Here is a 16,612-nt window from a genome sequence, read left to right as displayed (position 1 = left end):
CCGGACATGAGTAAGTTGTACCCAGACTTGCTGAATGTGGCCATCTGCCCTCCCTTGCATCTACCGCAGGGGATAGGCCTCCACTCCCACTGATAGGGGAGGGTCCTGCACCTGAACCTCCACAGCCTTAATCTTCATGCTTGGCTGCTGAAAGGCTAAGGTATAAAGATTGGGAATTGTTGGAGGACAGTCTGGATGGCTCTCTGCTGGAAGACCAGCCATGTTCAGCTTGTTGTCAGAGGAAATTGGAACTTTTTACTTTCCCCACATCCTCTGTTATGGAATTTCTTCTCTTTGGCCTAGACTGACCTGCAGATTGGCACAGTGAAGGGATATCTTCCAGATGTTTTGGCCTTCGAGGCTCCTTTTTTCACAATCCCCAATGCCATGCAACTCCTGAGGGTCTTTCTAATATGTTTCCTCCGCCTCATCCTTACAAGGCAGAGTGCTTCCATCGCATTGTTAGTCACACCGTGAAATGAGAGAGAGCGAGCAGAGCAGAAGCAGTCATATATATACATAACACATCATCCTTTACAATACCATTCGGCCCGCCCTTATACATGATGAACAAGCTACGGTTCAGTAATTGACAGTTATGACAAGTCTTCGTTCAGTCTAAACATTAGCATTCTAGCAAAGGCTGCAGAAACAGTTCTCCTTTATGGGGAATATGGCACACTGGCGCAGGGGAAGAGATCATGTTCTTAGCATGGAGACATTCCAACCAACGTTATCTGTTTGCTGCGACTCATGAGCCAAGGGTCAAACAGTTCTGAGGCGGAGAAAATACCATCCTCCGTGAAAGAGCACCGTTAGTTGCATATAATTCACATTTAACTGCCTTTTACAACAGTGCTTGTAAGACAAACCGGCACCTGAGCTACTGATTAGGCGCGGCTCTTTGCACAGCTTCAACGCCTCAATGAGAGGAAAACAATGTATTTCTGTACGGCTCTACAGTTCCTGTTCTAGTTCCTGTCTACGTTAGCATTTCACAGTTCAAGCTGTGGCCTCGCACCGCGTGTGGATTTGAAGCATAGAATATATATGCAGCGCGTTATAAGTAGAAAAAACAAAATGGCCGGCATTTACAAAATGGACTCCCAATGGCCACATTAAGGTTTCATGGTTTGCAATGTTTGTCACATGATGCGATTTGCTTATGACCAACATACTAGTCATATCATTCGGACTATGCATTTGCATTTTCAGTATAACAGCATGGATCCGGAGCAGGCCCTCAATTTGTACATCTCTCGGAACTAGGGAGAGTAGAACAGATGACCACATTTTTGTTGGTTTCGCTGGTGCCCTAGCTGGCAGGGATGTGATCAAACTCTGGATCATTCTCTGCATCTAGGAATGCTATGATCTAGCTGGATCATTCTCTGCATTTTTGAATGCTATGATCTGGCTGGCAAGGATGTCCCTGAGGGTCTCGGGGCTCACTCTACCAGAGGGTTGGGCACCACCTTGGCTCTGCAACGTGGACCCTCTGTTCTTGATATTTGCCAAGCAGCTACTTGGGCTTCTTTACACACATTTGCTATGCATTACTGCTTGGATTCCATGTCTGGTCAGGACACTCGTTTTGGCAGAGCTGTCCTTCAGAGTTTTCTGGTTTTGGTGGTGTGTCGAAGAATTCCTTACATGTTGAAAGGTTCCTAACTTGCCCTATCGCTATGAGGGAAGTTCCCTAACTGGCAAAACGAAAACTAAGGGTGCACAGCAAGTCCAAAGTAAAAGTCTTCTGTCCAGATCCTAACCGCTAACTGGCCCTACCACTTTTGAAAACCCCTAATTTAAGAAAAAGGGGAGGCTTGCACATCTGCCTCAGTTGGGTCTCTGCCTGGACCAACTTGTAGTAGACTTGTTCCGTCTCAAAGTTCTTTTTCTTTATTGTGCAATGGTATAGATTTCACAATCATCAGATAGTCTCTTGGTAAAAATGATTATTATCTTCTGTATAGGTTTTACTCTACCCTTGATAAAGAAAACTGTTTCATCTTATACTTTCTCAGGTTTTATGTTTGAATGTACCAAAACCAGGATTACTTGGCAAGACACTTCTCAGTACCCTGCCCTCAGGGTATTGAGATTCCCTAAAGTCCTGTGGTTCTCTCCTGGATGTCTTTATTTCAAAATTGCAGTGTTCACTAGTCTGATCGGCTATCCCAGCCTTGGCATGTATCTTTATTTCACTATGTTTTAGTGGGGTTATGTGCCCATTAGCTTCTCTCTCCTTCTTGTGCTTCTGGCGACTATTCCGGTCTGGACATACAATGTTTGTATCTTTTTGCCCTGCTTTAGTGGGGCTGTGTGCATGTGAGTTTCTCTTAAGTCCTCACACTCTTGGCAGTTTAAGATTAATTCTAAACCTTCCAGCCATCACCTCTTTGTTTTGCTTTGTCACCCTGATTGGGACGGATATGCCCAGATGTGGGTCCCATGCCTGATGGGCCTAGAGACCCTAGCTACTCCTCACTGATGAAGCTCTTTGAGGCTGGTGCATGGCTGGGGATGCTTGTGGTCTCGTGCAGAATGGATGTGACCTAGCAATTCGGGCTGGACTGCTACTTTGGGGGTGGCACCAAGCCTGATTTGCATATGGTCTTTCCCCTTTCTGTATTGCCTTGGCAGGCGAAGAAAGATGGAATGTTTCCCAGAGTAATTGCCAGAGGGTTAAGATTAATTCTAAACCTTCAAGACATCTGCCCTTTGTTTGGCTATTCCAGCCATGACATACAATGTTCGGATCTCTTTCCCAATGTTTTCTGTACCTGCGTCGGTTTTGTAATTCCATTAAACCAACCATTCCAGGACTTACTGTCGTACCCAAATCGACAGCAGCTGTGTTCTCTCTTTCAGCAGAACAGGCACTTTTCGGGTGGAGCTTGGCGATCCAGGCTCCTCTCCAGTCTCTGGTCTCAGTGTCTGTTGCTGGGCTCCATGACCACCACTATTCATACATGGTCATGCCACCAGCGAAGACGGTTGTCTCCCTGTCGAGTCTCATTCCCTGACCAGATCATCTCTCTCAAAGAAGGCTCCCACTGTCCAGCCTCCAGATAGCGGGTCTCTGCGGCTTGGCATGGCTTTGCCTCTCCAAGATGTTGTTTCTACAGAGACGTGCCTCTGTGTAGCGGTTGTTCTCCTTCCTCCATGTGAGTGTCTCATCAATTCACAGTCCGCTCTCTCTTTTTACATGCCATTGTAACAACAAGCTGTGTCCGCCTTACTTGACCACGGTATTCAGGCATTCAGCATTACAAGAAGCCAATAGAGACCAAGAAGGATCTTGGTTGAATATAGTCATTATAGGAGATGCCAAAGTCTTTCCAACATCCATGTATGCAGCCAGGGTGGTTTGGACTGGGAGTTCCTTATTGGAATGGTTGTCCTTGTCCCCAAGAGGGGAGTCACCTAAGGTAGGTCTTGGCTAGCAGGCTCACCTCCCTAGCCACAAAGGGGTGGCTCCCCTATGGGGAGAAGGGACACACTGTCCAGATTTGTCACAATGGTTCCAACTGCTATCCTCCCTCCCTCCTCCAGGTCTATGCACTGATTTAGGTGTCTATCAACGATGAGGAATCTGGCAGCAAACAATTCATCAGAAGAACAAATTACTTGCCTCTCAGTAATGTTCTTTCTGGTGGATGTTCCTCCCACAGATTCTTCATCGCCTTCCCTTCCTGCCCCTCTTGGTGGATAGCTAGCGCACCTTGGTTCTGCGTTCCCTCTCTGAGTACTAAGATCACGTGTCACAGCGCCTCTGTGTACTGGCTCTGGCATCATGTCCAGTGAGCCATGCATAGAAGTTTTGGCGTAGCTGCACTGTGCCCCCTGGTTGTGCAAAGGTTTGCAAAGAACAGCTGCTCTGGGAGAGAAATAACAAAGGTGAGGAATCCATGGCAGGAACATTACCGAGGGGTAAGTCATTTGTGCTTCTCCATAATGGGGTCTGGCATGGATTCACATGCTCATGAATATTCCCTGTCGTCAGGCCAGGAATCCTCGGTAAAAGAACACACAGTTTCACTTCTAAACTGTATTTCTCCTTTACACCAATCACTGTCCTCTGGGTCATATTGCCCCCATCCAATGACCGTCCTCTCCCTAAGCACCTCCTCTGGCAGCCATCTTCAGATTTTTACCACACGCTTCAGTGTTGGGAGTCTGAGTTTTGCTCAGTGAGCTACTTCTATGTTTTTTTGTTTTTCGACGGAAAAAAGTTCTATTTTTGTTCTAAAAAGAGCCTGTGTGCTCTTTTCCCCAACTGCCGAAAGCAGGGATCCGTTGTCAGTGAATTTCAGCACCCCTCAAGGCGAAGATCGTCAAAGTTTCTTTAAAGTTTCCAGAAGGCCATCAGGCCTACTTCACACACTTTTACCATGACCGAGGAGAAGAAGGAAGATCCCTCTTCAGGCCCTGCACGAAGTGCGGGCTATGGAACGTGTTTGTGGAGGACAAACCCCTCCAATGTCTCTACTGTCTTAATCCGGACCACAAGGAATGAGAGTGCAATATACGCCTCGGCTTCTCCAAGAAGATGGTGACAAATCGGCACAGTAGACTGGTGGCGTGGCCGAACGGCAAGGGCCTCAGTCCCGGACTCTGTGCAGGGTCATGCCTCCCCCAGGACCTTTCGGTCCAAGGAGCAGGTGTTTCCAAGTCCTTTGAGGGTGCCTCATCCATGGGGGCCCAAGACAAGGCGAAGCACCGCAAGCCGGTTCCATTGGGTTGGGGTCGCTGCGCAAGCGGGTCCCGCGATGGACAGGGCGTGGTCGACATTACCATCCGCCTCCATCACCAGCCAGCGATCGAGCTCCTCTTCGAAAAGGAAATCGTCCAACACAGCTAAGCTGCGGGAGAAGCCTGAGAAGCCAGGGACGGAGGAGAAGGTGGCCGAACTGCCCAAGAAGGTCAAAGCGGCTCAGGAGAAGTCTTCGTCGACAGTAGAGATGGTGGTGGCTGCTCTCACAAAGGCTAAAGGGGCTGACCCTGTAAAGGTAACCCCCACAGTGCCAAAGGTGTCCCTGCCTCCGAGGTGAGAAACCGCCGCAGTGACTTTGGCGAAGTCTGTGGGCACGCTAGAGAAGAGGATGCTGTCTCTGAGCCCGGCTTCAACACCCTGAGGATGGAACAAAGGAGGTGGGGGGGGGGTCCCAGACCAGCCCCAGACAGTGTCCCAGGCCATGGAAGTTTCATCCAGAGACGATGAGGACCTGGAGTCCTTACACCCAGTCCACGAGGACGTGGAGTCCTCCAGGGGTGTCGGAGGGGCAGGCGGCAATCGGTTCCTGACCTCAAGTCAGAAAGCAGCAGACGTCCTGAAGCCTGGTGTGCATAAGCAAAGCAAAGCAAAGACATTACAATGTATCCAGAGTGTTCACGTGCAGTCGGCAGGTCTCTGAAAGCCTCCAATTGAAATAGACTAAAGCCTTGAAGTTCGGAAAGCAAGGATATTTAAGTTGCTAAAATTAAAGACGCTGACAGTGTCACCGGGCAGCCGAGGGGAGCCAGCAAAGTGTGAGCAAAATACTGAATAAGCAGATCTGCTAAATCAGCAACCCACATTAAAGCAGCAGAGAGAGACACTTATATTATGCAGGCTATTATGAACTTTTCAGCCTAAAAGAATTGTCAGGGTGGCAGAGAGTGGGGCAAGGACTACTGTTTGCGTGGCCTGTAATGGGTGGGCGGTGGGGCTCATAAACTGCGCCTAGACCAGAGTGGTCCCAGCCCATCCAGAAGGAGGCTGAAGCATGGGGAACAGAACCCCTGAGCCATTTTGACATTTGGGTTATGAACCAAGGTGGGAAACCTGAGGAAGAGCCCTAAGTGCCCTTGGAACTGTGTTCATTGTTTATCTGAATTTGAAGCTTGGGGAAGAACCCTGAACCTCCTTGGAACTGTGTTCATTGTGCCTATTGAATTTGAAGCTTGAGGAAGAACCCTGATCTCCCTTGGAACTTCTTTCACTGTACATCAGAACCTGAAGCTTGGGGAAGGGGAGCCCAAGTCTCTTGAGAACATTGTCTTTACAAACTGTATCCTAAATCTAAGGAAGGGAGATGGAGATTGCTCCAACCTTCTACTTTGAACACTATTTTAAGTTAGAATATCCCTACACTACATTAAGGTGTTAAATGTGAGGGCAAAAGCAGGTTTTGACACAGAGAGAATTTTTTTCTGACATCCCCTAGTTTCTTTAGGTAGGGCAATTCCCACCATAGGTATATGGCAAGTTAGGCGTTACATCCATCCTGATACTTTAACAAAGCTTTTGAGACTGTTACGTTTGTTGTCTGTGTCATCTCTTGATACCATGCCTGTCTCACAATGTACATACATAGCATTGTCCGCAATCTAGTGATTACATTACATTTTGTTTTCTAAACTTCACCAGGGTCATCATTAGTGGCGCATTAGTACTAGGATCCATGTTTGACATGTACATTCTTCCCATAATCATGCGCCTCTCAGATGTATTTTTCTGCCATAAGTTTATCATGAAGTGCAGCAGCATAGGAAAAAGTAACTTTGAACCTTTCCATTCTGTGATTCTTTGGGGACAAGTCTTGTACTAATACTGCTACTCATCATGGTAGTAAGTAGTAGTATTACTACTATTTATAGTTCTACGACTTCTGGTGGTGCAGGATTATTAGGTTTGTCAACTTTTTCTTGGCAGCTATAATTCAGCTGTAGACTCTGCTTCATGTCCTCATCTGATGCCACTTAGAGTTTGAAGCAGTTCACAAAGTGGAGGAGAGCCTAAGTGAAACAATTAAATAAATGTTACAAATAGAATAGAATGTTAGTATTTGCCTAGCAAATTGGTAGAAGATAAAACATTAATAGTTAAGGCACTACATATTTTGTTTATGTGATAACATGATGTCTCCTTTAAGTCATAAGGTTACCTGTCCATCTTTTTCAGGTGTGTCAGTTTTTAACATTTTGCAAAACAAGTACTGTTCCTTACATGTGGAGGGAAATAATGAGACCTGTGGTCACTATTTGGTTTTACCAGTCTGCAGCTGAAGGCAAAATCAGGATCTGAAAGTGTAAAACACTTAAAGTGCCCAGCCCCTACACATCTGAATGTATCATCTTGACACAGCTATGACACTTTTGAGTGAGCCCACACCCTCAGCAGCAAGGGATATTCAGCATTGTGAACTGGTAAAAACCACTATTGAATGTCGAATTACACAAACATTTATCTGTAACCTCTACTGAAGTCACAACCATATTTACTTCAATAAGGACACTTCCTCAAATTCACAAGGACTTCACTCATTATGCAGGAAGTGATCGTAAAAGACTGGAAATAATCCCTCTATCATAACCAGATAGGATCATGAGCCCTGCTTATCGGCTGTACCTAAATTGTAGGCAAGCACATCAGACTCTGGGGCTGTGCAGGTACATACAATGAATATATTGCATGAATAAGGGAAAATAAACTGCTGCAAGCACTCATAAGCAAAAGCAGTGTCTAACGAAATTAATATAGTTTACTCATCAACCAAACACTGAGTTTGCTTCCATATAGTAAATCTGATTATATTAAACTTGGTTGTCATCAACATATCAATGAATTTTGTATGCATTTTTTGCTTGGCCTGTTGATATTGTACTGCATATTATTTGACAAAAGTTAATGTAGTTCCCTGTTGTACTTTGAATCTGTGCATTTAACAGTGTATACATGTGTTTTAAATGTTCCTTACCTCCCATTCCCACCCCTCCAGGATTTGGAGCATCATCTGGGTCTTGCCCTTAATGAAGTACAAGCCACAAAGAAGACTTGGTTCAACAGGACCATCAGTTCCATTAAAACAGCAACTGGCGTTCAAGGAAAAGAGACCTCATAAAATGGAACAATTGTTTAAATGCACCCTCTTTTTAAAAACAACCTTTTGTTGCCTTCCTTGGCCAGATAATTTACTCCAGGGACTCATGAAAGGACCAGAATGTAAATTAAACGGAAACACAGCATGTCAGAATTTTATTAGGTCATTAATAAAGAGAATGGACACATTTACTTGTGCTTACAACATGTCTTAAATGCTAGCCCTTTGATCGTCATGCAATACTACTGATATTTAATAGGTTATACTGTAAGATCAATGTTACTACAGTACATATTGCAATTCTTTTCCCCCGCAGTACAGTTTAAATGAGTTTTAACATTTGTAGAAAGCAATTCATTTTACAATTTTACAATAGGAAACTTAAGAAAACACATTTTGAGGGAGCGGGGCCGGGGGAGTTTAACGCAGCAAAGTAGCCTCCTTTCCGACTATACCTTTTACACAACCTCTAGATACTAGGACTTAAACCATAATCTTGCTTTTACATATGAGATGTAACATTTTTTTATGGTATACACTTTTATATAAATTCTTGATTTTAATGAGACCTCACTAACATGGACAGTACACATTTTTAAGATCTATATCAGTGCCAGGCATCAGTATACATATGTAATTGCTAAGATTTGGTGGAGGTAAATTTGTTTGCTTTGTGGAATGGTCTGAATTCAAACATAATGTCATGAACGCCTTTGATGGTGTTTTTTTTAATGATTGCAGGTTACTGTTCCATGAGTGTTCACTTTGTGTGTGCGTGCGTGCGGGTGTGTGTGTATGCTCTGTGTGTATATGGTGGGGGTTGAAATTATTTGCTTTATTAAATATGTTTTTAAAACAGTTGTTACAGCAGAGGATGTAGGGATTTGTATAATGTTCACAGGTGATCCTCATTTTTTGGTTGCATTTCTTTTCTTGCTTATTAATTCTATGCCAGTTATTAATTCTATGCAATACAATTTCTTTTTTATAGCAAGCAATCTAGCAACTCGAACTCTTAATTTACGTAGTACATGTTACAGTATATATTGTTTTCATTTTAGTAACATTTATTTTAACAGTGGAACTCCTACCTTTCTTTGGTTTGCTTGGACTGACAATATTTATAGATATTAGCTCTGGTAGTACTACATTTAAACTTTGCATCCATAGCTAATGAGGGTCTAGTCCATTTTCGCAGGCTCAATATCCTGATGATATGCACTGCTACTGGTTTGAACCCTAATATGAATTCCACTGGTTACAACATTGTCTTTCTTTGGGGTGGTGATAGGATATCTTGTCAACAAAGAACCAGTGCCAGTGAGTTCCTCAAGGCAATTGGATTTGATGTGTTTACTTGTTTTTGTCACGGTCTATATTGGAAACCACTGATGTATGTTGTGGTTGGACTGAAGTAAAACAAACATTTATTAAGATAATCTTTGACTTCTGTAGCAGGCCATTGTAGCCAAGGGGGAGGATACAGCTTAAAATGTAGAGCAGCTGGTGTTGCAGTACTAGTAGATGGAGATGGTTTAATCTACCTGCATTTTATGCACAAAGCTAGGAGTTTCAGGTTTCATTGTTTGTATCTGGCAGTGGGCACACTGCAAATTAAATCAGCTACATCTTTAGCTGATCGACTTGCTTGTCTTATGATGTCTTTCCCTTAACACTATGACGACATGCAAAGGTTTGCTGTCAGGAGACCACACTATCCCAAAACAATTACCAAGATTCACTTTTGCAGAACATAGAGAGATCTACTTGCATATGTTCACTTTGTTTTTCAGTGCAAGACAACTGTGAAAACGTGTTCAGATTTAAGTGTGCTTTTTGGGGCTATAGATCCAACAACTTCAGTGGATATGTTATACAGGTCGTACTGTGGAACTTACCTTCTTCCAATAGCCAAAATAATGATCACCATTAAAGTTATAATGGGGAATGTTGATATTTCTACACATTGCCTTTTCATTGACCTGTTTTTTTTAACAAAGTATCATTTACCAACTTGTGCTGACTGCTAAGTGTGAGAACTCTTTGTATTGGGTTTAGATAATCTGCCCCATATTATTAAAATGTGCCTCTAGTAGAAGAATAAAATATACCCAACACAAAACTGCCCTGACTGCAATGAAGAACCGTTAGATGTACTCAATGGTAGTACAGTATGGTGAACAACCAAACTGTTGCATGACACTGTGACTGCATATGTTTGCGTCATATGCAGCCCCACATCTCTGATAAAACTATTATTTTCCAAATATTCCAAAATCTTCATGTTTCATTTAATCTGTGAAGACCCTGAATGTATTTTCTTAAAGCTAGAATATGTTCATGGCTCTCTCTTCACATGACCTCGTCCTGCATGGAGATCCCATATGCCAACTCGTATAGTTCCACATCTTACAACATGATTTTCATGCTGTTGCTGTTTTTTTTTCTTTAAGCTTTTACTTCAATTTTAGCAATTTGATAGTTTTTTCATGTTTGTTCTTTTTAATAAAAGGGATACATTTCCATATTTTCTTTATCGTGCACAAGTGAACTTGTGATGCATTTATTAAGCTTGCCACTGGCACACTCATTTTTCATGTTTAGAGAGGCATGGGATTGGCTGCAGATCTTTATTCAGAGTATTACACACTATGTTTGTGGTTGAGCATATCATTCAGATGAAGCCAAATATCCAAATTTGAGCTGTTAAGCCATCGTTTATATGTTTGTTATGATCCTGGGTTGTATCTGTGGTACTTGTCATCAGTGCTCTTCGGAATAGCATGCCCCCCCAAAGTGTAATTCAATTTAGCAATAGGAAAATACCAGAATGTGCATGAATTATAATTAAATATGTGGCATTGCAGGTATTTAAATGCATTTGTCACTTCCACTTCAAGTTGTGTATTTTCAGTTCTGGCCTGTTCCTGACAGACATTGCATATAATATTTCACCAGGAAACAAAGCTTAGGTCATTTAAGGGATGGTCTTTACAAACTTTAGTTGCTTGAATCACTCTATCTGGTAAAGGTGGCCACCTTCTACATCATGTCATTGTAAAGATGAACTTATTCATTAACAACTAAACTACTTTCCAGATGTCGAATTGGCTATCATGATGTTAGACCATTTTTAATTGTTGTTCACAGGCGTGTCATGAAACACTACTAGGTCTTTATGCAGTCTATTTTCTTAATAGATTTTTTGGTTTTCCATAATTTGTATTTTACAGTGAGGCAAATCAATGGCCTTTATGCAAGACGTGTTAGAGACAAGCATGTATATAGCAACAGACTAAGCACATTTATCAGCACTGCATTCCCCATGTATTCTTGTGAGTTAACAGCATCAAATGATTATTACTGTTTCATCAGATTCTGAGAAGGGCCCAGTGCCTTTTCAAATATGTGGTGTCTATCCTGCCGTTTGTAGATCTTGTCCACATTTATCTGTCATAACTCTTCATGTTGTTTACTTAACTTTTCTTACTCAGCTAGTTGAAGAAATTGTCTATGAAATGGGCCTGACAAGAACCAGTTACCAATGTTTTGTTAGTTAAGTGAAGCACATGTGGTTACAGATACCTATTAGCTTTTTCATACTTTAACATAATTCTTCTGATTTTTTTAAAAAGAAGCATAAAAAGCTACTTTTATATATTTAACATTTTCTTCAGACTCTAAAGAGTTTGGTGTTTGTGTATTTACATCATAAAGCATTATTACCTTAACTGAAATCTTAGTAGGAGAATATCAATGTGCTTGTCCCAGGTCTCATCAACAATGAATCCCAATAAATGGGCCCTAAATTATATTACACAGTTTCACAAGGCAATATATCATAAAGAAACTAGCAGTTTCTCCTGTAGAAACCTCAAACTTTCCACAGTAAAGGTGCACAGCCAGCGAAGACCAAAAGGGCATGGGCCTTTCTTTTGCCATTTTGATAATGCTCAGCGTCATTAAAAGCAAGCCACCTCCGCTCTTTACATCATGTTTTTATCTCTTCAAGAGATTATTTGTTAGTTCAACCAATGGCATCTGCTTGAATAGCAGTCTTGCAATGTTACGTCAGATAAAATTTCATGCATGATGCCATCCTCCCCAGAGTTTTGGGACCCCCCTACATGTTTGTGTTGTACGTTTTATGACGTGAACCTAAGAATGATATGCAGCGATTAGGATAATTAATGCTAGGTTGGTTACATGCTGTCTTTTGTGCTACATTTGGTGTTTGTTGCCAAATATTGGAGTCTGTGAAAATGTTCTATGATTCTCATCTTTAACCGAGACCGACACTAAGGCTAGTATTTTGTTGGACTAAATGCACTGTAAAACTACTGTCTGATAAAATGTTTGTTTTACCTTGTTTCTTTCATCAAGGCAGATCTTCTGTGAAGTTCTGCATGATCTTTTGCTTAAACACCCATTTTGCACAAGTGTGAATGAAAAGATATATTAAAAGAAATAATTGAAATGTCTATTCCAGAATCTGTCTCTGTATGTACTTTGATGGTGATGTTTAAAAGATAGGGGTAGGGGAGAGTTGTGAATGATCGCCTGCCATATATAGTATCAGCCTGCACTATTAGAGGTGAAAAAAAATAAATATTCTTGGACTCATGTTTGTAATTGCATTGTAGTAAGTCCTTCCTGGACACTGTAAAATGGAGGTTTTACACCCTGTATGTGTTTACTATTTATAACGGATTGTATTATGCAGGCAAATCTAATGCATCAGTGAGTATGTGCAGTGTGAGCAAGTAATTAAACAATGAAGCACTGTTTTGTACATAAAATATAATTGATTTATTTAGCATTTCTAAAGTTAATGATTTATTTACTAATATTGTCCCCTGTAATAAGTTACTACAAAACAGAATATGTAATGTCAATGCTTGTTTTTTTTAATTTGTGCTCACAGTCTTTATTGTTTAATACCAAAAATATTGTAACTCCAATACTAGTTTGACTATTGTGATGGTGTAGGTGCGACAATATGTAAACTTTATGAAATGAAATATAAGCTAGTAAAATTGTATTTGCAATTTCTCGGTCTTTAATTATTTTTAGTCCTGACTCTTTAAACCAGAATGTTTCCCTGCCGAAAATATGGAGTAGTAATCCATAGAGTAAATGAACATTGGCAAGTATAACAAAAAAAACCAAAGTAGATCATAAGATATGAGAACTTAATTATTGTACTCTATCAAAATAGACAAATATGTGCCTAAAAATAAAATGTCTTCATAGTAACACAGAAAATAACACCTTTCAGTTTTGGATTGTTTTCATTGAAATGTTAAATTTCAAATTTGTTTTGGAGCAATGAGTCTCAAGGCTGAACAAAATCACGATATGTTTCTCAGGTGACCTAAAAAGTACTAGGCTTTCATTATATATTTATGTATCTCTCATATATGTGTGTGTATTACATAGCCTGCGGTAACGACGTGTAGTTCTGGTTAAGTTGCTCAATCCATAGGAAGAGCACTTTTTGCACAGCTTCTAACTTCGCCCCTCCTGGTGGAATCCTCACATAACTTTGCAGAAAGAAGCATATGTCCCCATCAGATTGAATCTGTGAAGTTTTGTGAGGTTTCATGCAGAGGGGGCAGAGTTATAGCTCGGTGCCAAAAGGCAGTGTCTTGGTCCCGAAAGCGTGCTTTTGTAAATTTGGTGTATATCCGTCCAGTAGTTTCTTTTAAAACGGCCAAAAGTGTGTGATATCTGGGTTTCTGTCTGCGGACTCACTTCCCTGTTCGGTCTGCGGACGGGCCTCTGATTGGTCCAGAGTGCAGCGTGATGTTCGCGGACATAGGATGTGCCTGCTGGTTGGATGGTGAAAAGTACAAGGTGCGTAATATTTTTGGGAAACGCCCGCAATGATTGATTCACCGACAGCCGCCAGTGTCCTCTAAGAGTGCTGTAAAAACATATTAAAACACACAACATTGCACGCGACAAACTAATGAAACAATCTCTAAGGAGGGGAGGGGTGACGAGGATGGTATGGGATATAGCCATAAAAAGCCCAAAAACTGTTGGTTTTTCATCACTGTTGCCCCTAAACAGTTCGAGGACAGTCCTGTAATGTTTGCGAACATTTCAGATGTTCGGAGGCATCCATACATATTTTTGCATTATAGGTTTGGTGAAAAGCAGTTTTTGGTGACGTATAACTTTGGCACAACTCAATGAAACTGTATGACATTTTGTGATATTATTCTAGATGCGACCTTGAATGTTTCTACAAAGTTTGGTGCTGTTTTGTCAAGTGTGATAAAATTAGAGGGGGGGAGCGAAATATTTGAAAGGCTTATAAATTTGGTGCCGTTGCATGAATCTGCACACAAGTATGCAAACATATTTAAGACCCAGATTTGAATGTTTTTGCAAAGTTTGGTGGGAATTTGTGAAGAGGGGGCAAAAGTAGAGGGGGGTTTACCATTTTTAGATGGGTTATAACTTTGTTGCCATTTAATGAATGTGCACAAAAGATTTTAGAAAGATTATAGACGCAACCTTGAATTTTTCTGCCCAATCTGTATGGATTTTGTCAATTGGGAGCTAAGTTATGAATATTTTATGTACATACTTTTTGACGCTTTTCAAAAAATAAAACATGGATGGATTTGCTGGAAAGCATTGCAAGGGGCATTGGCAAGGACGTGAAAGCATGGTTTTGCAAATGTATCCTTCTTATTTTTTTTTTTTAAATGTCATAATGTAAGTACAGAAAATAGTGATATACCATTGGTGACTGAGGTATAGCCTTTGGCCATGACTCGGACTATCTGGCCACTGGCCATGACCACGAGAGACTGGCAATGGGGTTAAGGTGGGCATGGCCACCAGGGTCTGGCTGTGTGGTGAAGTTTTTGAAAATTGGGATAGGTTTGAATGGGAAAATAAATTCTGTCCGTGGCTACAGCCTGAAGTGCTGCACAGGATTGCATCAACAGATCGCTATGATTACCGCTGCATAGACTCGACACAATGCTCATCAGCAGATCATTACCAAGCATGCCGAACCAGGCCACCCCTTGAAATCATTACCCACCCTTATTTGGGACCCTAGTGGGACAAGATATTGGGATTGGATGCTGGACTCATTTTCACAACCTCGCAGCAATGAATGGCCCACAATCCTTATGCCTTAAGAAAGACTCTACAGAGTCAAGTTACTTGTCGGTTGAGTTCTAACAATAAATCTAGCGTCATGAATGGTTTTGACGACTTCTTCATTATGACAAAAGTTACTTACTGAATAACCCAATGCTGAGGTGAACAGGGCTCACTCGCCTGTTCGAAACATAACACTTGAAGAAGGAAGGGTACTTTCACAAAAGAACCCCATCACCATCAGCGGGGTAATCTGTTTGAAGTACTAGATGGAGCGCAGTGATCTACCCATTCTGCTGCCCTGCAATTACTTGATAATCGTGTACTGTGATTTGATTATTGGGGCATGGAGCATGGCTGAATCCTAGGGAAGAAATATTTTGCTTCGGCTACAGCCTGAAGTCCTGTACTGAATGACAATAAACTTGCGCGAGCAGCTTCAGCAAGGACCGGAAAGCATAGTTTTGCAAATCTGTTTCGTTTTATTTTCCGAAAGTGTCCACATGTAAGCACAAAAAATAGTGATATAAGTTTTGTGCATGGACAATGGGCTTGGACCTCGGCAAGGATGAATGCCTACTTTTGATTTACTTATTGGGGCATGCAGCAATGCTGAAGCTCGAGGTTGAAATGGGAAAAATTATTCTGATAGCGGCTGCAGTCCGGATTGATGGACGCGATTTCAGCAAACTTGCGCAAGGAGCATCTGCAAGGACCTAAAAGGATGCTTTTGCAAATCTGTCATTTTATTTTTTTGAAAGTGTAGAAACGCAACTACTAAAAAGAGTTCTATAAGTTTGGTGCATGGACAATGGGCCTGGCCCTCGGCAAGGATGAATGCCTACTTAAATTTACTTATTGGGGCATGAGGCATGGCCCCAGCTGTAGGTTTAAATGGGAGGAAAACAAATTGGCTTGCGGCTGCAGCCGAGTGCTGGACAGGATTGCAGCGAAGTTGTACAAGGAGCATCGGCAAGGACCTGAAACGATGCTTTTGGAAATGTGTCCTGTGTTCGACTATTTTGAAATTGTCAAAACGGAAGTACAAAAAATAGTGATATAACTTTTCTGCCGTGTGCAGAGGGCCCGGCTTTTGGCAAGGAGAAATGTTTACCCTGATTTACCTATTGGGGTATGCTCTGCTGATAACGACTCTCATAAGTATGCGTTGCAAAAAATATGTTTAGTAAAGGAGGTTTATAGTTATTTCGTATAAGTTAAAAGAAGAATTCTTAGTAACTTATTTACAATGATGTTACGTTATGAGACATTTTCACTTACAAAAACCTATTCAATTTACAGAAAATACTCTGTTAAAGGGATGTTACAGTTAAGATGTAGCCCACCCTTGGAACTCCTCTGCCCCAGAAGTTAGCTAGTGGCCACTCATCTTTGGATCCCTTGACACTTCCCTCCTGGGCTCCCATGAGCACTTCTCCGTCCGTACTGCCCCTTTTATTTATGCACGTCTGTCACTGCACAATGCATATGTGCATTTATAGGAGCACTATGTAGAATTTTTTGGTATACGTATGGGAAATGTAGGTGCAAAAGATTTGTAGAAAATTAAATGGCAGTTGGTGGGTGGAAGTTTAATGCGTTGATAGTGATAGTGCACCCGA

The 16,612-nt window shown here is 41.7% G+C and overlaps 1 protein-coding gene across 5 annotated transcripts in view; it reads left to right on the top strand.

Moving 5' to 3' along the window:
* RABGAP1 (RAB GTPase activating protein 1) overlaps positions 1-8,056 on the top strand; it is a 3,038,993-nt gene extending 3,030,937 nt beyond the window's left edge. For all 5 annotated transcript variants that reach the window (XM_069609645.1, XM_069609642.1, XM_069609641.1 and 2 more), the window contains one exon: positions 7,764-8,056. In XM_069609645.1, coding sequence (XP_069465746.1) covers positions 7,764-7,886 — 123 coding nt within the window. In that variant the 3' untranslated portion in view covers positions 7,887-8,056. The remainder of the gene's footprint in view (positions 1-7,763) is intronic.
* The last annotated feature ends 8,556 nt before the right edge of the window (positions 8,057-16,612 follow it).

This window comes from Ambystoma mexicanum, chromosome 8 (assembly GCF_040938575.1).
Source record: "Ambystoma mexicanum isolate Mex_15411 chromosome 8, UKY_AmexF1_1, whole genome shotgun sequence".
NCBI lineage: Eukaryota > Metazoa > Chordata > Amphibia > Caudata > Ambystomatidae > Ambystoma > Ambystoma mexicanum.
Note: the sequence above shows the minus strand (reverse complement) of the source record. Positions and strands in the feature narration are given on the sequence as shown.